Raw genomic sequence first — 21,668 nt, forward strand, 5'->3', positions numbered from 1 at the left:
GCACACATTTCATTTTATTTACTGTCTAAATTGGTGAGACAAACACCAAAAACTACGTTGCGGTACAGTCTACTGGGGCGCTGTTCCTCCTCTCAAAAGTTAAGTCCTGTAACCTTGCCGTGTGGCGGCTACTGTGAAACATAATTCATCATCCTTGCTCCGCTGCGTCCACAGTCAAATTCAGATTAATGTTTAAAACAAAAACAAAACAAAAATCAAATTAGAGTCACTTAGAGTATGGATTGTTTGGTTTGGGGGCATTTCTGCTACCAGGTCAATTAAAGAAAGAATCAATAAAACAATAATGACACAAGAATGAGACTTTGGCATCAAGTGCAGGAGAAAATAAAAACAAGCTGCTCAGTGGTACACAGCAAACATCCAAAGCATATGGGAGCAGGTACGAGCCGTGTATTTACAGTACGAGGGAAAGCGTTGCTGCGTCTGCAGATGTGCGTTTGACTTGCATCATTGGAAAACACCATTAACATTTCTGAACTGGGTCGAAGGCTCCCGGTGCCTCCCGTCTCCCTCGTCTGTGACTGCAACAGATGGTCTCCCCTTTTCTCGCAGGCTCCACCCCCTCCCTGTGTACTCCCCCACAGGTGTCAGGCTCCCACCCCCACCTCCTCCCCCATCGTTAAATTATCACCAGCAATGGCCCCACCCCGCCCCCTTCCCCAGTTGTCATAAGCAATGCCATTCTTCCCCCTGTTTAATCCACTCTTACTCCTCCTCTCCTCGCCTCTCCCACCTCCCTCTTTCCTCTAGAGGATCCCCCCCATCTCCACCCTCCCGTGCTTCCATCACTCAGCACCTGTGAGGATCCCACCGAGAGGAGATAAGGCCTTTCCGTAGCTCCCTTTCTTTCCGTTAGTGGGGTTGGGAGAATGGGGGGGGGGGTCAGGTAGAACAAAGAGGGAGAAAGCGCATGGAGACATTGGGAATTCTTGACAGCTGTTTCATTTGGAAGGCAATCTCCCCTCCCGGGTGCCATATCTGAAAAAGACAAGGGGTATGTGTGTGTGTGTGTGTGTGTGTGTGTGTGTGTTGGGGGGGGGGCAGAGAGTGGCTGCACTCTCAGGCAGAAAAAGGGAATAGACGAAGATCTTTAAGAAAGTTCAGAGGATTAATTTGACACAAGGCAGAGAGGATGGTAGAAGGCAAGGAGGAGAAAGAGGAAGAAGGGGGAAAAATGCTTTCTTTGTTGGAGTAATTGCTCTCAGCCAGTCTAGTGTGCAAACTGGGGAGAGATTATAGGATTTATTCCCATGTAGATTTTCAACAGAGACGCTTTGCTGGAGCCATTCTGTTCCCTTCAGCAGAAAGTGTGGCCTGGGACGTTCTGTATAAATCCATAAATCCATAAATAGTCAGCAATGCAGGCGCACGGTGTCTTTTATTCCCTGGGACAGTGAGACAGAGCGAAGTACACATGGATCAAGTGAGTGTGTGTCAAGGCAAACAAATGGAGTATCAACATAAATGACAGCAAAATATATATTTAGCTTATGGCAGCTGCAAACTGCGCGACCATTGTTTTACGGCAAGACAACGAGGCTTTGTTCAGTGCCAGAAGGCAGAACCCTTTTCACAGAATGATACAGTTAAAGGTGGATAAAGCAGAAGCCGGCAAGAGGTATGGAAATACTAATTATAGATGCTATCGCATGACTAGATACTCTGTAGAATAATTCACTTATTTGATGTTGAAAACACAGAACAACCTGAATTTGGGGGAAGAGATTATTATGAGATCAAAACCGCTCCACATATTTGCATTTGTTGTGCTACTTTGTTTACCAGAATACTTCAAACAATACATTACCATTTCAAAGCTGGTCAAGTATGTGTAATTCTTTGTCCACACATGAAAACAAGATGAAATTGCGTTTGTTGGTTGTATTTAATTATATATTTACTTGGTTGCCTTGCAAGCTGAGAGTACGAGTGCAGCTTTAAATCAGCTTATCTCTGTCGGTGAACTCGTGCTGACTCTCTCTCTCTCATGACTTGCATAAAATGATGTAGGTAAATAGTGTTGTACTCATGAGCAGGTGTCTCGTGCAGGACGGATGCCTCAAAGACACTTTCTGGAGAATCAAAGGGTTCCTCTGCTTGAAAAGAAAATTATGTCATTCCCAGCTATTTCCTTCAGCATGTGTTGCCAATCAAACTGCCCTCAGAGCACGTTCTGCTTTCAATCCCGCTCTTTGACAGGCTACTTGAAAAGTAAAGGGCCCTGAAAAGTAAAGCTTCAATGTAGTGTGTGTGTGTGTGTGTGTGTGTGTGTGTGATTGTGAGTGTGGAATGTGACAGGTCCCATTACCTTCAATGCAGCCCACCAGGGAATGGCCCGTAGTTGCCCACAAGCTTCTGCTTCCACTGTAATACCTCTAATGGTGGCCTGCCTGTATGTCCTTTCACTGCACAGCAACAGTATGTCACACTAGCAAGAATAAACACAACCGCCAGTTTTTACAGCTCTACATTACACCCAAGCGAAGCAGCTATCGTGCAGGCAGTTCCGAGGCTTCAGAGGAGACACAGTAGAACGACACCATTTCTCTGTGTAATGAAGTTGCATCATAACCTAAGCAGGAACCCGGCGACCGCTTCATGTAACTTTGTTGCAGGTTTCATGGCGACCTCAAATCCCACTTGGGTCTGAATAAAATGTTCATGTGTAAAACATCAAGCCCGAGCTTTCACAAGTGGGTGACTCATAGCACATGTGTAGGCTTGTTATCTTGATTGTGCCTCTTCATTTGTGGGGAAGTCCTCCCCTCCCGACGCCTTCAGGGCTGTAGCTGATTCCAGGCAGCGTGTGACGCTCCATGGGTGGCAGGATGGGAAAGTGCCTTAGGTTAAATTGGCACAGGAAGAGGTGGCCTGCCGTGGGACTGCTGCACCCTCGCTGGGACCTAATTTCACGGTGTGCACTGGCAAAGTGATGTTGGGTTAGTGGGCTACTATGACCTTCCAATTGATGATTAACATGAGCCACACAGCCACATGTGGTTTTGGTGACCTGGTGGCTACCTGGTGGCTACCAGGTCACCAAACTAAAGTGCATTGGACTGGTTTTGTACAATTTTGCTGGTATTCAAAGAAAGATCTGCTAATGGGGTAAGCTAATATCTATCCCTGATCTAGTATAAAAATGATGCCATTGCTTAACACCAACTGGCTTAAAACTAGTTGTAAAATTGTGTAATGGTTACGGAAGAAGAACAAGGCTGGAATGTATGACCACAGTACTAGACTACCTCAAGAGAAGTGGACTGGTGGTGTACCCTTGCTGTGTATATGCATTTCATTTTACTAGAAAAGTCGAGGTCCTGTGGTCTGGTCTTTTATTTAAAATCCGAAAATAAAGGATTAAAATGAAACTGGTCGAAAAGACTTAGTGATGAAATCAGAAGAAATTCATCATTGAATAAAGTTATTTACAACTGCAATAACCATTGTTTAATTCAAGTAAATTCACTAGCTAAGAAGACGGGAATTCTTCTGCTTCTTTATACATCTGATGGGGAGGAACTTTATTTGGAGAGTGTAAAGGTGCTTGGAGCTGATTTAACTTAATGAACACCTTAGTTGTCATCTGAGACACTGTCCTGACAGTTACTACAGTGCTATACTAAAAAAAACATACTTACTTACTTACTACAACCAAGCAGCATCTTTTCTTATCTTCTGCTTGTGATATTTTGTTGTAGATTAATAAACAAACTATATCTCCAAATGACCACCCCCATCTCTCAAAGGCTCACTGAACTCATTTTCCTTAATACCTACTCAGTCATCTGCCTGAAGCCCAACTAGATTATAAATCTAATTAAAGCTGCAAGCAGCGTTGAAGGGCCTTCGCACCTTAGTGCATGTTGGGGTGTGCGGCGGCTTCGTCCTGTTGCCGGACACCGACCCTTCCGTGGATAATGTACACTGAAGATACAACAGTTTCCTGTTTCATGGCGAACACAGCGTCGCCACGGTGACAGCGTTTGAAGTGAGCATCATGAACGTCTTGGGAATGTTTGGACCGAATCTGAGGTGGCTGTGGTTAACCTGCTGAGAGAAAGACGTCTGAGAATAAAACATGCACTTCCTCCCGCCACTAGGTGGCGCTATGACTGTGGTTCTAAATTAGCATGTGCATGTCTTCAGAGCCGGACACCGTTAAAGTTTTGTAGAGACTTTTAATAACTTTTCATCGTTAATGCCTTTTCTACCAGCTGACCAAGTTTGAAGTGGATCACTTCAACCCCCCTGAACTGTAAATCACCAAAAATGTGCGGAAAATCCAATATGGCTGACTTCCTGTTGGGTTTAGGTCATCGCTCCAAGAGACTTTTTTGTTCATCTTGAAGAGATACATGAACCCACCAAATTTCGTACGTGTACATAAAAATTAGGGGGCGCTATGGAGCCATTTTGCAAGACCCATAAAATATGTAATTTTTCACCACGACTGATGCGTGTGCAAAGTTTCATGAGTTTTCGTGTTAGGTTTAGGCCCTCAAACTTGCAATTTATTTCGGATGCATTTCCTTGCAAGTCTATATAATATATTTAGGGTTGGAGACTGTAAGGTTAACAAATTCAAAGACATGATAAAAAATGCATAGAAATACATAAATTTGCAGTGTTGTTTTTGCCTTGGCTGGTTTTAGTCTGATTCCTGAAATAAGTTTACTGTATTGAATTAAGTAGACGAATATCTAACTTGGACAAATTCAAGAAATAATCTAATACAAAGATGCTTGACGTACTTACTTACTTACTTACTTACATACTTACTTTTTAGTCACATCAGTTATACAGGAGGATGATTGATGGACGACCCACTCTACCTCTGAGCTGCAGACGCCCAACATGTAGATAGATATACAACATCCATATGCTATGAATTAAAGTCCTTCAGATTTTTACGAGTCTTGAATGTTCTGTAACAAAAAAAGACTCTGACTTTTACTATCGGTCCACTAGTGGACCTTTTGCCTACAACATTTTCCTCAAATTTCAAGTAATACCTTGCTGTGCAAAGTGCTTGGGTTCCAGTCGAGATTATAAATTCTCACACTAAGAGGGAGGTGAGGCTGTTCTGGTGAGCACAGAGTGCGTTCTCTTTCCTCATATGGTCATCTTTACAGTAAGCCAGTACATCTGTGACTCTTTCTGCCTCCCTGCCACCTAAACACATGCACATGCACACACACACAAACCCAATCCGTGGTCAAGAGAGTGAAAGACATTAGCAGTCCTCCCTCCTCTCTCACACATTATAGAGACAGCCCCTCCTTTGATACACGCACTCACCAGATGTTACGCAAAGCTTTAGGGTAGAACCTCCAGGTATGTGTGTGTGTGTGTGTGTGTGTGTGTGCGTGTGCGTGTGGGTTCCTGTCAGCCTCCCACAATTGGCTTTTCTTGTGCATCTGTCAAGATTTATGACCACAGTTTTTCCTACAACAGAGTTGGCTTCCTCTTTTGAAATCCCAGTGGGGCAGCAGATCAGGGATCAGAGGAAGAAGCAGGTTCTTCAACCCAAAACAGGTGACTCCATCTCAGGCCCGACCAGGCTGAAAAGGGGGGAAAAAATTATCTCCCAAATCCCTAGACACTAGCACTTTTATTTACTGGCGGTTCACACGAAACCCATCTGCTTCTCATACCACATGCGTGCACTTGTCCAATACATGGTCCACTGGTCTGGCCTGCAGAGGTCAAGTGAAGTAATGAAACCAAAGTGGCCAAGTGACAACAGAGTCTGCTGTTGATCGCTGGAAATCACTTAAGGTTTTTATTATGGAGTATTATGATATGAAAAGGGGGACATTGAAGCCTCAGCAGAGCTCTTTCAGTGTGGGTAATGATTGGAAGAGTGGGGCCAGAGTTAGGTTTACTGTTGCCTCAGGCCTCAAAGTGTTAAGGGTGCAAGCTAGTGTGGACTAATGTCACAATATTTAGGTTACTGGTATTGACATTAACCATGATATTTAAAAAAAAATGAAATAATTATATCATGTTAATAATAAACATATGATAATATTGTGTAAATAAAAAATCCACCACCTCTGAAATAATTTCCATTTCATTCCGTTTTTGTCTCCCTCACCCAACACCTATGGAAACCTATGGAGACACCTATAACTATTATTAGACAGACCTTTGAATGTACAATGATGTATACACAAATTCATACATATTTATGAATCTACGTTTCATATCTTGTAAGAAATATTTCCTAGTTCATATGTATTAGTTGCAAGAATACACTCTCAAATCTGAAATTGACTTGATGAACCTGCATTCGTAGATCACATGACACACATGCATCCACTGACATAAATTTGAGACAAACTCATTTTTTGTTTTGACATTTGAGACAAACGTCACGGTGTTTCAGATTCGCACACTTAACACACATAACTACTGATCAACACGTATCTGCCTACTGAGCGCGGTCCAGCATAGTCTCTTGTGTAATATTGCTTTTCTACGTACCTTCTACAGGCCTCTGTGCTGTCTGCGGCTGCGAGGGCCAAGCTGGAAAATACAGTAACTACTGATATCAGAAATAAAAAAATAAAAACTAGGACCACCAGCCGGTTCAGCCTCGAACGGATCGGCTGATCGGGAGTCTTCCCAAACTTCCAGATGGCATGTCTATCCCTGAATCTGACTATAAAGGCAGACTGGACCAAACACGGAATCATTTCTCTACATTTGCTCTATTGACACTCAATCAAAAGTAATATTGAGGGAAATGGACTGTGGCTCGGCAGGGATGTTCACATGCATTTACTTCAGAGACAGAAACTGCCCCCTAAGGTATTAGTCAGGGTTGAAGGTTCTCCCTGTCTTCTCACAGTCTGGCCATATTTCCACTGTTTAGTCTCCTCTCCCTCTTCACCTGGATTTTACCCTCCCTATATATAGATGAGTGGAAAGGCTTTATTCCTGATGCGTGCTCTTTGTAGTATATTGCCATTCTGACTGGACAGAGTCTTTCAAAGGCCTCTTCCTTTCTCAGGATGAAGACAGATTTGGCAGGAGCTCTGTGATGCAGAGCCAGCACAGAAAAATTCTAAGACATGCCAGAGTTGAACATCATAAATTTGACTATTGTCTTTATCACCATGGAAGTCATCACAGGATGTTATTAGAGGTCAAGCCAGTTAAAGGCAAAGTGTCCTGGTCTGCCTTTACAGTGACCTATCAGGAATGGAGATGAAAGAGAAGGAGAGACAAGGATGATGTATTTTTATTGTACTTTTCACAGCCACTTCCATGAACGTGGAAGCCACATTTCTTAGCAGAAAACTGTTCAGAAAATCCTCATTTTCTGACTTTCTTTTACTGTTAGCCATTGAGGACATGAGGAAGGATCTGGCAACCAGATGACTACAAGACAACTTTTGCTTTGTCTGAAAGAGAATATTAAGAGCCATATTTGGAATTAGCATGGAAGAAGAAAGTTCAACAAGCTGTCTCATTTTGAACTCTTGAATCAGTAATGTCATATCCTATTAACTGCAGTATGGTAGCAGCAAGGAATAAGATATTCATTACTTCAATTATACATCTTATTTCACTGGTGTGTTATGGAGCGGGGAAACCATTTGTGAATGGTAAAGCAGCACAATCAATGGAAATCATTGTTACAAGAATTTTAAACCAGCCTCAATTTATTCACTGAAAAAAGTGTAGATTTCATGTACAGAGAACAGCAGAAATGGTTCTGAATGATACACTATTGTAAAAAGGAAATTGCACTGTGCTTACATATTAGTCATTTTTACTGACATAGTACCATATTGTGAATAACAAAGCACAATGAGGGATGGTCATAAAAAAAACGAACCAAAAAAAAAAAAAAACCCAATATATTTCTCATTTCTCCGAGGGAAAAAACAATAGCTTTACAGGAATCTGTGTCACAGGGGCAGCGCACAAACATTACACAACACAAATAATAAACGTGCATTATGGGATATTATCAAATTTGCATATGATGAGAAAAAAAAAAAACATTTTTTTATTGCAGGCACTTGATCCCATCCCCTGTTCACAGTGAGATGCATAAATGCATGAACATCAATTAAAACAGCTGCTGTGTCAGAGCTGAATCCAACCCCCTCACCCCCCCACCCCACCCCCGTCCACACCCTTCCCCCACCCTCTCCCTCCCGGACCACCACCCAACAAACACACACACACACACACACACACACACACACACACACACACAGACAGACACCCTCTCACCACATAAACTAGACCAACTCATGTGAAACTGACAGATGAACCACGTAAATGAAGAGAAGGGGAAGACGGAGGAGGAGAAGAAAAAGAAGAAGAGACAGGAAAAGTGAGGACAGCCTTGTTGGTAACCTCCTGTTTGTACTGCAGACTCAGAGGAATAGTTGTGATTACTCCATTGACTGAATCATCTGCAAGGTCAGACCTCCCATCTTCTCTCCCTCCTACTCCTCTGCTCTTCTCCCACTCAGCAGCCAAGTGGTTCATATGGCTGCCAAGACATATTCATAGACATATTGGAGCAACCAGTTACTGGCAGCATTCACAGACACTTAAACACATGTCCACCTACACACACACACACACACACACACTCAAGGGAACATTGGCAGTTGAACAGACATACCAGTGCTGTATTTTACATAGCCTTGTACATGTATATGTGAGAATACATTTGTTATGCGCTTGTGACGATCGTAGAACCTCAGCCACAGTCTACCAAAAGACATAATCGTGGAAGGAAAACAAAATCAGCTCCATTGTATCAGGACGACAAATAGGCAGTCCCACACTGAGGCCACCCACTGCAGAGCCGGTGTGGTTTCCCGTGCAACTGCCCTGATTAAATATTGAGTGAGAAACAACTTGGATACCTAGGGGCCAACAGGCTTTGGTTACAGCCAAATCATTCTAGGCGAGGCCACAAAGGCAAGATCGCTGTTTCTTCCTTCTCATCACACATGACAACATAGATACACACAAAGGTGCTCATTCATTTTTAATGGGGTACATTAATTAATAACCCAGACTTGACCCCATTTGTTCTGCTGGATTCCCCTGGTAGGCCGGAATCGGGTAGAAATAAAGGAGATGTAAAGCTGTTTTCCTCCACTGATTGCGCCCATGGTGAGGATGACACGGTGAAGAGGAAAAAAAAGTGAGACAAAGCAGCCAGAAACGGAAGAGTGAATTCGGGATTATCATATTAAATCCAGGTGGGGCTTGGAAGGAGGATGCACATACTGAGTGAGTGTTGTATCTGAAAAAAAAAAAAAAAAAAGGGATATTTCCCTGAATTGGCAGGGGGGTTGGTGGTGAGCAGTCATGTCCAAAATCCAAGCTTTGACTCCACATTTCACACAAGCTGCTTAACCTCTACACTCAGTCACTACATGCCAACTCCTTCCAGCACTCACATACACGAATATGAACAGAAACTAAACACTCACACGAACATGTCCCTAAACGGTTGGTACATAAACATGCCTGGGCAGTGTCTTGTGCTTTAGGTTATGATGTTCAGGTTAGACTGCTGTCAGATGTAGGGATCAAGTGATGGTCCAAACCAACTGCCGTCTGCCGTCTGCTCTACCGCTCTACTGAATGTATCACATGGATGGGTCAAAGCTGCAGATGCCCGATGCCCACAAAAGGTGAACCATCGATGACGTAGAAGGCACTTGTACACAGTTACATGATCATGATGCTGGACAGTAAAACATCTCAAATCATTTCTTTTGGATACAAATAAAAGGATTATTGTTCATATCATTAAAAAAAATCTTTCTTTTAAATATTAACATTTTCTATTGATAAAAATCTTTGTATCCCAGCATTTTATATAAAAAAACAGACTCATTGCCCTCTTTTCCCATTAGTGCTCCTTAGAATCAGTCCTATTCTCTGAAAAGTTTCATTTACTAGTTCCTTGTCGCGGTCTCAGGAGTAAAACAGCCTTCCTTTCTCTGAACTCTGAAGCCGGCTGAGCCTGGCGAGCTGAGAAGGCGAAGGGGGTACATCTTGTCTGTAGGGGCCCTTGGACTGAGGTGGGGCCTGCACCGGGGCAGAATCCAGGGCCTGAGTGTCTCTCTTGTGGTCGTGGGTGCTGCCGCTAGGGGTTTCATGTTCAGGAGGTGGCCTGGCCTTGTTGGCTTCCTGCTCTCTGCGTCTCTGCTCCTGCCTCAGCAGCTCCTGAGTCTCCAAGAGGACGCGGGCATTGAAGCTGGACGTTCCCAGGTAGCCGTTACGTGATCCCTGGCCAGCGGAGTAGCGAGGGTTCTCCTTGGACGTCTGGAGTTCTTCCGCTGGCATGTACACCTTGTCCCATGAGCTCTGGGACACTGTGCTGGGGTTTTTGTGGGGTTGCCTAAACACACAGAGAGCTAAAGAGGTCAATCACGCTGAATTTAAAGGGGACAGAAGATAATAGCAGTTTTTTTTTTTTCTGTAGTGGCCTCTCGGTCAGCACTATTGAAGGAAAATTGAAAAGAAACTGCACTTCAGCAGAGAATGTGTCCATTTTCACATTTTGTGAGACTTGACTGATGTAGTAGTAGCATTAAGTCTGAGAGCAACATGAGTGGAGCAAAGAGGGATCTGTTATAGCCTGCTGCATGATTATACTAAATCCTGTGACATAAAGATCAACACATGAAAGAGACAGAAATAAATGAGGGAAGCCTGAAACGCCCACAGGACTATTAGTTCCAGATATCAAACAAACACACATGTTAAAACCTCTCTCGGAAAAAAAAAAAAATGGCTGCTTTCATCCATTTAACTCCTTTTTTGGAGGTGCAGACTGGTGCACTTACATCACAGACTTACGGCATTATCCGCCTTCCTCCGCTCATCTTCAGACTGCCTACCTAGCCCCTACATTGAACCAACAGCCCAAGATGAACGCACACATTATATCTCGTACAAATAAAGTGAGTCACATGCAAGCCTTCTGCCACACATGCTGTCCTTTCCAGAAATTGGCCCTGAAAAGCCATCATTGGGAACTGCCTGTTTCTGGCAGAAGTGTTGAGTCTGCTCCTCTATTATTAGGATCCATTAAGGCCGCAGTGCGATGGAAGACATGTGACAGTGGCGTTTGCATCAGGGGTGCTAAGAGAAACCCCATTCACACCTCACTGATCCGCTGTGCGCTTGAAAGGCTTTTGTCCGTGGCACACAACGCTACAGAACATGCTTTTAGGCCCGAAACGTCTGCATTTCTTATCCGGTCGAGTCTCGTTCCAGAGAGGCTGAGAGGAACAAAAGACAGAATAGGCTACTTACTGTTCAATTGCACTTCTGTTTGTGACAAAATATTTAGCCTCTTCTAAAAGAGAAACCCTGCGGCGAGGTAGGTGGGCTTTGTATTTTGAGAGAATGGCAATAAATTCTAACTTGGACCCTTGATTTGTTATTTCATGTGTTTTCTCTATCCAAACATGTAGCTACACCTTGAAGCTACACCTGCAGAGACGCTTGTGTTTCATCCAACAAATCTCCGATGGTGGTAGAGATTGTTGATAGTGAAGACAACGTTAAGGAAGTTGAAGAAAGTCTCTGTAATCTGTTGTGCTTCCCTATTCAGTAAGGAGCCAAAATAAAACTTTTCCTTTAGATGCCTTTTTCTTATTTCTTGTTAAACAACAAGAAAGAAGCAACAAACTAATTTTCTCCATTGCCGTCTCTATGTGATTCTAATTACAAATCCCACAATTCCATTATTACCAATGGTCGCCCTTGTGGTCCACAATGTGGAGCACATGGCACTGTGATCTAAGTGTCTGTGCCTTTGTGAGCTTAGGTCTGCATTTGTACATGTGCGGTCGAATGTGCATGCATTTATGTGCTGCATGAGTGTAACACAAGCAGATGATCTTATTCTGTTAGTCCCCTTGTATGTGTGTGTGTGTGTGTGTGTGTGTGTGTGTGTGCGTGCATTCTGAGTGTGAGTAAGTATGAGGGTAATTGGCTGAGGGACAGATGTAGGGACAGACTGCAGAGAGAGCCCCACCACATGCTCCATATCTGGGTTTTGCTGTCTGGGCGAGCCGCCATGCATTTACACCCTGGCTTGGCTTACAGAGCAGCCAGCACTGCTCACGAGGGAGCTGCTTATTTAGAAACCCCGGACGCCTGTTGCATGAGGCGGTAAGCTGTGGTTCCAGAATGACCTTTTAGTTTTTAAAGTAGATAAGAGAAGAAGGGAGATTCAGCGGGGGGGGGGAGAAAGTCTTTGGTGGCTGTGAGAAGAGAGCAGAAATGGCATTGTTCCACAGGAATGTAATCGTGATTGATGCGTCAGGGGAGCTTGTTCTCTTATCACCTCTACTTCTGCGCCAGAATATGTCACAGAGTAGATTAGCTACATTTACAAAGGGAGGGGATGGGAAAATACATCATGCCAAAGAGTGGGGTAAATTTAGAATGACAGAACATAACAAACAAAGCCAGGAAGTTGGCTCGCATGAAAAATTTGCGGCCGCTGTGTGTTTCTTCGAAACAGCTGGAAAGAATCAGAGTTTATGAGAAAGAGGAGAAAGCACAAAAACAGGCATAAAATGATTAGCGGAAAAAAGTTAAAATGCATGCGAGGGGCAATGGAACAATAATTACTGTTTTGTACAAATAAAATGTCAACAAACCTTGAATAATGTTTTCTTTATGGTGTGGAACAATGTTGCTTCAGCTGAGAAATGATAGATGGAAGAGCAACCGGCAGTTCACTCGGGCCGCTGCTAAGAACCTTATCTTGGCCGCATTCATGTCTGTGTTTGTGTGTCTTTTTGTGTGCGAGTGCGTCTCTCTCGGGCTAATCAGTGCTCTCTCTTTACTACTAACACACTCGTCCCTTTCTCGGCTCCTCTTGCCCTCCATTGCCTGTCACCTCTAATCCTGCTCCGACAACAAGCCTTCATTAGTGCTCTTCCAATCCTCACATCCAAGACAGCAGACTAAGCCGGGCTGTAATCAGATAACCAGCCACCATGGCTTCTTCTAGAAGCCCTTGGGAAGAAGGGTTTTTTTTTTTTTTTTTGTTTTTCTTTTTTGAGGGGATGTCCCCTTTTGGCTGAACAACTGAGTGCTCAAACCTCCTGTTTTGGAAGAGACAGACAGGATGAAGGAGTTCCAAAAGAGAGGCGGTCGGAGGAATAGTGGTTATTAATCTGGGGATGTAAGACTTTAGCTCTTTAATGAGGAGCTGTGGCAAGACACAAGCTATGTAAAGCCTTAGATGGGGTCAAACGTCAAGCCTGAGCTCATGCGACCCTTTGCTAAAAGACACTATGAGATTATGAGAGGAATGCATATCAAAGGCTATCCTCGCCTGGCTTTTTGGCTGCTCAGACAAACTTTCCCAAGAGAAGAATCTCACTGAGAGTTTGTCGGAGGCAACTGTCACATCACATGGGATGCCAGCAGATAAGGTCTATGAAGGGAATGCATAGATCAGTCTGGTTTATACAGACCACATTGATTATGGGTCCATATGAACCACAAATCCATAGCCATAGAAGGGAACGTGTTTGAGTCGACCGGACTGTGACCGTTCAGAGACAGCAGAGCCAAAGAGGATGCTATGAAGAAAAGACTGCTGTTTGTGCGGGGAGAAATTAAAATTACAGGAGAGCAGAGTTACTCTAGCCAATAAAGTTAAAAGACCACTCACATACTTGAAGTTGTCTTTGTTTAAACTGGCAAAGCAGGAAAACGTAAATAAATCAGACTTCACTCCGACTTCACTTTCAACATTCCACAACACGATGTATATTTCACAACACCCAAAACTCACATTGGATTGAATATTTAACTGGGAGAGGAAATAATGTTTACTTCATGACCAACTTTAAATCCATGTGTCAGTATAGAATTTGTGTGTCTGATTTTGTCTTTTCCACCAACAATGGTTAGTTGTGAATTTTCCATTGACTAACGTGTGACAAGAGAGACACAAACACACACACATACACAAGTGTTGGCAGGAAATGCAAATACAGGCACTAAACTAAACCCCTCCCCAGTGCCCAGAGATGTAAGATGTGGCAAACTTTATTGACATCTCTTTTACAAGTATGGGAAATAATTGACACGGGAAGATGGAGGAGATGAAGAGTAGCGGCTGTAGCTCTGAGCTCAAGAAGTGTGAGAGCATGATATCGGCACTGTTATTCACTATAGGGAAGTGTTAGAGAGCGGGTTTGATGCCTGTGACAAAGCAAGCACTCACTCAGGGTCAACATTGACTTAATGAAGTTAAATACCAGTCAAATAATTCCAAGCGATCACATTAAAAGATTTCATTCAAAGAGTTTTGCTAAGAATAATTTAAATTAGTTGAAAGTGGCTTTGTGGTGTTTAACTTTGTAGCCAAAGAGATATGCAGAAGACAGCGTGGAGAGAGGAGGATAAAAGCACAAATATCAAGAAAAGAATTGGATGGAAATCGAAAAAGTCAAATGAAGAGGTTGGGAAGGGCAGGAGGAACGTGATAGGTCACGGAGAGAGGAGGGAGAGAGAGTGGCAGACAGAGCCAGACAGATGGAGCAAAGGGAGGAGAATTGGGTGGATGTTTTACCGTGGCAGGGAGCTGTACTGTCTCTGCGCATGTTGGAAGCCATCTCTGTCCTCTTGCTGCTGTTTCTGGACCTGAGTCTCGACCGTCACCGAATGGCGTCCGCTTGGCGTCTCCATCCCGTTGCTCACCTGCAACGTTCACCGAGTCACGCAAGTCAGGATACACACAGTTACGACACCAGTGACACTGAAAACAACGAACGTTTTACATTTGCTTTCTTTTGACACAAGGGTTATGATGCTTACACAGATCTGGAAATCGAGAAATCACACGCTCTCTCTCTCTCTCTCTCTCTCTCTCTCACACACAAACACACCTTTAGATGATGAAATATTTTTCCCTCAACACAGCAGGTGGTTGGACAGTGTGATGCCTCCTGTGTGTTCAGCTACCCTCAGGGACTAGTTGGTAAGTAGGTGTGATTCCATGATGACAATGCCATTGACTTCTGCTGGTACCAATTACACACCATTGGTTTATTAGAATCCTAGACAGCTCAGTTTCTGAACAGGTAAATTAATTAGGTACATTTTAATAACAGCAATAGGGGGGGGGGTTGTCTTTCAGGCTTGATGTTTTCATGTTCAAGAGGTAAACTTACTGTGCAAGACAACCCAATACTCAGGTGTACTTATCATATCACAAATACTTCTGAGCCATAATGGCTATCACTGCTCCTGCTAGCTACTCGTTTCTTTTTGCAGCCGTTTGTGTGACTCAGTATTAATCCTGCTCAAGCTATACTCCGTACTTCTGAACAATCTAAGCATGCTGAAGTCATAAAATATGGATGGGCATTACCAGTAAATGCTTCATTTCACAGATTTGCATGTGGCTTGACGACACATCACTAGCCCGCACCGGTGTGTGTATACGTGTTTGTTGTCTGATCACTGGCAGGGTTGACATGGAGATATCATCTCCCTCAACACTATCACAGTGCTAACGAGCTGCCTGATGACAGAACATGACAAGCCAATTAAACAGAGAGAAGCTGCGGAGGTGTAGCAAACATGGCTTGACCGAGTGTCAGTTTTCATAAGGTTCAGATGGTGGGCAGGTGGGGGTGTGAATGGTTTGTGTGCATACATGTTTGTTGAGGCAAATACGAACCAATCATTTTCACTATTATACTGGCCAGCTGAGTTTTAAAGCAACTGCAAGAAGAAGCAGCGTTTGGTAGCTTGGAAAGGCATCTTCATACGTTTGAAAAAAAAAGTGAGTGTATGTGTGTGTTTTTGTGGGACGGTGGTAGAGGGGTGGTAATACATGACGGAATGGATTGATGGGGTAAAGGTGTGGTGGTAGATGGAAAGGCTGTCAGCAAGAATGACTTGCTGGAAACGTCTTGTGTTCTTGAAATGACTGCTTTCCTCCTCACTCGGACAGCTGCAATAACAGTGCAATTACACTTCACTCAGAGTCAATAACAAGCTCTTTCTCAAACTCTCCAAGTCCTAAAAACATATTAGTATTTCACATGGCTGAGGTGAATTGGACTCATATGTTTCAGGATTTGCTGTAACAACACGTTCCTCTGACTTGGAAAGTCTAGAGCACCTAAATGAATATCGGATGAACAGTGAGGGAAAAGGAGTAATGATTTCACTGAGGTGAAATGCGGTGGTGAGAAAATAATTAGTCACGCACACTGCAAGTATTTTATGTGATTTGTAGGGAAGTGGTGAGGAATCAGGAGGTGCTTGATGATTCGGTTTAAAAACAGTTGAAGTGGATAACACCATGCCAAGAGAAATGCATGAGAAATAGCCAAGAGAGAAAATCACTCAGTGTAATGGCATTATCCCAGGAGGGAGAATCAGATTATTCCATGTTAGGCCCAGAATACAACTCCATATAAAACATGACATTTGTTGAAATCAAATCAAAGATGTCTATGTTCATTTCTATCCAATAATGTGAAAAATGATACCAATATGGCACACTTTTATCTCCCCCTTGTTTCCTTGGTGGTGTCACAGACAAAGCAGGGAAAAAAAAACAGATCGCCACCTGTTTAAACACAAGAGCATTCACAGATGGTGAACCGAGGGGGATATAATTATGAAAATTATTTGCCGCTATCAAAAATCCGAGACCAGGAAAGCAGCTGTGAAGGAGCTGAGCTTGAAAAGTTTAAAACGTAAGCATAAGACAGCCAAGGTGTAATAGTTCCTGGTTCAGAGCGGATCACAGACCTCTCAGATATCAAAGCAGGTTGCCGTGATGGGTCAGCACTAACATATGGCTATACCGCCCACGATCCTCATGATAATATCTTTGTAGCCCACCACGCAGGGAACGTTTTTGAGACAGCAGCCTTGTTGTACAAAAACACACATATGGAGGACATTAAAACTGCTAATGGGCAGACAAGAGGAAGGAGACATCGTGACGAAAGCTCAGATGGATAATGATTCTCTCTTTAAGTCCTTGCACGGCCCAATTCCACCCATTTCTTATAAACAAGTAAAGTCTTGTTTTTAATTGTGAAGATACTGCATGTGAGGATGAACGTGTGGGGTAATCTTGCTGCTATATATTACTTGCCTGCATAAGTGAATTTCTATCTTAAGTGTAATCGTATTTGTTATCTTCTCGTCCCTGTGTTCTGTATCTTATCTGTGAACACACACACACACACACACACACACACACAGTTTGGTAGCTAAGTCACTTGAGCCCAGTAAAAAAGTTGGATGTGAATTGCATGCAGACGTCCGTTCGAATCTTGAACAGCGAAACAATATTGTATTTGCAATAAAACATTTCATCTGTTGCTTATGATGGTCATAATCATGAGATCAGTAAACCATGCTCGCTGCTTGCACATGATTGAATGGCCCAATCCATAATTTACCCATGCAGCCACGCCGGCAAGCAAGAAAGTCGACAAAAGATTGATCAAAGTCATCATAATAGACAAAATCTAGTAGTAAAAAGTTGTTGTTGGTAATAAAACCAGTAGTGGCTAAATGATACCCCTGTGGCTTTCACTAACACAGCGTCTGTGAAGTAAAACTATGAAAAACTCCCAATAAGCAGTTTTATCATTATAAGGCATTCACACTGGAATGACATGTGTAAGAATGAGCATTCTTGTTTCCATCCTTTACTTGCAAATACATGCGGTTAAATTAATTATATAAAAAACATTTTAATAACCTTTTTATCATTAACATTTTTAGTTAAGTTTATGTTTTACTTCTCCAGCACTGTCGCTTAAAAATGTTAACTTACTGTGCATACGCGCTCCAGGTATTGTGGGAAGGGTTACAATCAGTTGCTGAGCCGTGTTAAGTCGAAGCCTTACCCTGGAAAGTCAAGTGACTGCAGCTAAAAATGGCTTATTCTTTATGATTTATAGGAAAGAGTTAGCTGCACAAAATCAAACACCCACCACCATGAAAGCAGAGTGATAATAAAATCAAAAGATTCTGTATAAATAAGGGCTTTACAAGCTGCTGTTGACGTGTTTGATCCAAGGTACCAGCGTGGCGCTCACACTCCTCTGTGTGGTCACGCTCATTGGTGCTCCAATCCAACAGCACAAATTGATTTTATTGCTGCAGACAGGGAGCGAGAGACAAAAAGGCAACTCTTTGGAAAATACGCTTTATGATGAACATCTGGAAGTCCCCTCTTGCAGAGCAGTGGAGAGGGAGAGAGAGAAAACATGCCAGCTCTAATTATGTGCGTGATAGACAGGGCGTCTCGTGTCCCGGTCATTATTCCATTAAAGGCTTTGAGCACTGACCTCAGCATTGTCATTACAGGCGTTCGCAAGAGACATACCTGAGCTCAGATTCAAACACAACAGAGCACGATGGGGTCAAACTCACAGAGGGAGCCTCACACCTTGCACTGATTCATGTGTTCCTCATTATCACAATCTTTTTCTCGCATTTGTGCATTTGCTGTTTTTAAGAAGGCAATATGTAACAACAGTCTGTTATGAATATTGGGTACTGCAGTACTGGACATACTCTTGGACTGTCGGATTGGCCTGTAATCTCAAGAAGGCGAAATCACAGACAGAAAAGTGAAAAAAAATAACTAAATTCTAAAAAAAAAATGACTTCAAGCTGTGCAGACTTGTGCATTTTCTGGCTTTTCTGCAACTTTTCTGCTTACACTACATGGATCAATTGACTAGTCATGACGTGGACCTCACACTGAACTCAAGCGTGGAGGCCCCGGTTAGTTTTGTCAAGTGACAATTCCAATAAAGTTTGACCTAGCCAATGTTGACAAATAGACAGAGAGGCATTACTTTGTGAAATTCTACTATGAACAAGAGTGAGAAGAAAAAAAAGAAAACATATGGAGCTACAGATGGCTTAAAGATGCAGACAGTCTGTTCTGCAGCAAAGTTCAGTGTGTTCAGAACAGTCACAGTCAAGACTACAGTTTTAGCACATGTAAAGATCCACTGACAGCAACCATGTGGGAAATTGGACTGTGGAAATGCTCAAACTGCAAGACTGCCAACCCAAATTTCAGACATGCCAGAAATCCAATAAATCATATGTGAACCAGATTCTTGACCATTCAAACAATTGATAAAGTGTCGTCACTCCTATTCTGACATGTGAATATGTGTGGAAGCCATTAAGACGTAACCTTGTGTGCAATGTGCATCGATGTGCAGTTTTGCAGATCTTGGTGTGGTAGGCACTTAACCGCCTCCTTGAGCACCTTTTCTTGGGGACTTTCACTGAATGTTTTGGTTTGCAAAAAGTGGAGGTCAAAAAGGTTCCGCTTTCATCCCTGCAGACATTATCCAGCCTTGACACAGAGCAAAAATCCACAATTTCAGTGCAAAAAGTAGATACAGTAGGTTACAATGCAACACAGCCACAAGGTTGTTTTTTTTCCAGTGTCGGTCAAAACTCTTTCTAAAAATAGTGTTTCTTTCTTATTTCTGTTTTTAATGAACATATCCAATGGTCAAGCACGTCATTTCACATCTTGCCTCCTCCTTTTCTTCCACAGCTTCCCTGCTGTTCATATCAAAATGGTTGCCCATCTACCAGAAATAGAGCCAAGTCTATCCTGCTTTTGCTGACACTACGAGATGGTTTCCTTTGAGTTCATCTAATCAGTGTCATAAAATAACATGGGTATGCCTGTATCTTTCCTAACAAGCCCTGCCATTGTGAATAGTTGTTCAAAGACCTAAAATAACATGAAAGAGGACTAATAAAATAGACTTCAATACTCTTAGACTGGCCCTATATCTCATTACCAGCAGAATAGAGGGAGCATGCTCACAATGTCAACAATCACAAGCAATTAGGAGCTCGGAGGCTCAGAAAAAAAGACTGCATTGTGCTGAAAAAACAGTTAACATCTCATTTTGACAGTGAGAATGGAGAGAGAGAGAGAGAGAGAGAGAGATAGATGGATGGAGATAGATGTTTCAGTCATCAGTAGGACTAGGACTAACACTGAAGGAAAGCAAATAAAGTCTATCTTCCTCTATATGAGTGACGAATATTTTTACTTTTTAAATTTCACATTCTGACCCATAAATTAAAAAAAAAAAAAGCTCTGCTTAGTAAAACAATTAACCATATTTCTTCTACAGCCAGGTCAGGGAAGTCAAAGTCTGTCTCAAGCCACTATCCTCAAAAAATATACAGATATTTGACCTCCAACTCACTCCTTGATTATACAAGCTCTCTGGCTCTATAATTGTTTGGTCATAGTTTTAAAAAAACTATGTATGACATTAAATAAATGTCATACATAGTTTGGTATATCACTCTAACCAGAGTCAGAGCTCAGTAAATAGTGGGACTGCATATTAAAATCATCAATGATATAATATGCATGTGCAAAGATGAAACAAAGTGTTTCTTTACTTAAACTCCAGGCGCAATTGAACTTTTTTTTGCACAGCAGACAGGAACATGAGATAAAGTCTGAATGAATTAACAAAGGAATTAACTTGATTACATTTTTCCAATTATGAGAAGTAAATCCTATTGTTGGTACAGATCAATCATGGAAGTGGAGAACGGCTTAAAAAAAAATTCACATTTTAATTTAAATTTTTTTAATTTAAAAATCCCTTTAATCACATCTAATGGAAATTAGAATGAACACTGTTCCTCGCTGTCTTCAATTTCCATCCTCTTATTTTGCCTTGAATAGTCACTAGCCATCGAATGTTGCTCTTTTTCATTTCTTCTCCCCCTTCTTGCTATAAGACAGAGAAGGCACAGACAGCAATGACTAATTAGTAATTAGTTCCAGGTCAAAGGTTAGACCCAGAAATTAGGAATTAGTCAAAGAAATTTTGGACTGAAGTCTAAAGTTTTATCGACAACACTCACAGTCTAATAGAATGACAGTGTCAGACGAAACATTGAAGGGTGATGTGCTGGGCTTCATACTATGTTATCCATCCATCCAACCATCCATCCATCCATCCATCCAACCATTGTCTATATCACTTATGCTTCAGGGTCCCAGCTGACATTGGGCAAGAGGCGGGGTGCAGCTGCTACATTGAGTTGTCCCCAGTCAATCACAGGGCCAAAAAATTCAGACAGACAACCATACTGTGTTATATCAAAGACTGTTCGATTCACGAGCAAGATTTTCATTATCGTTTATCCTGGGATGCTGGAATTTATGTCTCCGGCCAAATTGCATTCATGCTCAGTGTTTTTTTTTTTCACTTTGCATCACTGACAACAGTTGGAAAGAGCAAAGTATACTGTAATTTGTTTAACTACTTTACGTTTGATCACATGAACTGGGTAAAAACATTAATCATTAAGAGAAACAATGACAAAAGGTAATTTCTGTTTACTGGGATATTGAAATTTCCCAATATTTGAAATATTAGTATGAAATACTAACATCTTTGTTAGTGCTTGTAGCTAAAATCACATCATGGTGTGTCACAGCAGTGACCAAATCTGACTGAATTAAGGTTATGTCACTAAGAGATAGTCAAAGAACTAAAGAACTCTGACTGTAGGATATTTGGAATATGTATCTCTGAGACAGTACATGTCAGCGCTGCTCTGTT

General features: G+C 42.3%; 1 protein-coding gene across 1 annotated transcript in view; it reads right to left on the reverse strand.

The window, feature by feature from the left end:
* Positions 1-9,524: 9,524 nt before the first annotated feature.
* LOC139220860 (partitioning defective 3 homolog) overlaps positions 9,525-21,668 on the reverse strand; it is a 309,168-nt gene continuing 297,024 nt past the window's right edge. The window contains exons 23-24 of the mRNA XM_070852717.1: positions 14,624-14,751; positions 9,525-10,414 (exon numbers count right to left, since the gene is read on the reverse strand). Coding sequence (XP_070708818.1) covers positions 9,988-10,414; positions 14,624-14,751 — 555 coding nt within the window. The 3' untranslated portion in view covers positions 9,525-9,987. The remainder of the gene's footprint in view (positions 10,415-14,623; positions 14,752-21,668) is intronic.

Source organism: Pempheris klunzingeri, chromosome 21, assembly GCF_042242105.1.
Source record: "Pempheris klunzingeri isolate RE-2024b chromosome 21, fPemKlu1.hap1, whole genome shotgun sequence".
Lineage (NCBI taxonomy): Eukaryota > Metazoa > Chordata > Actinopteri > Acropomatiformes > Pempheridae > Pempheris > Pempheris klunzingeri.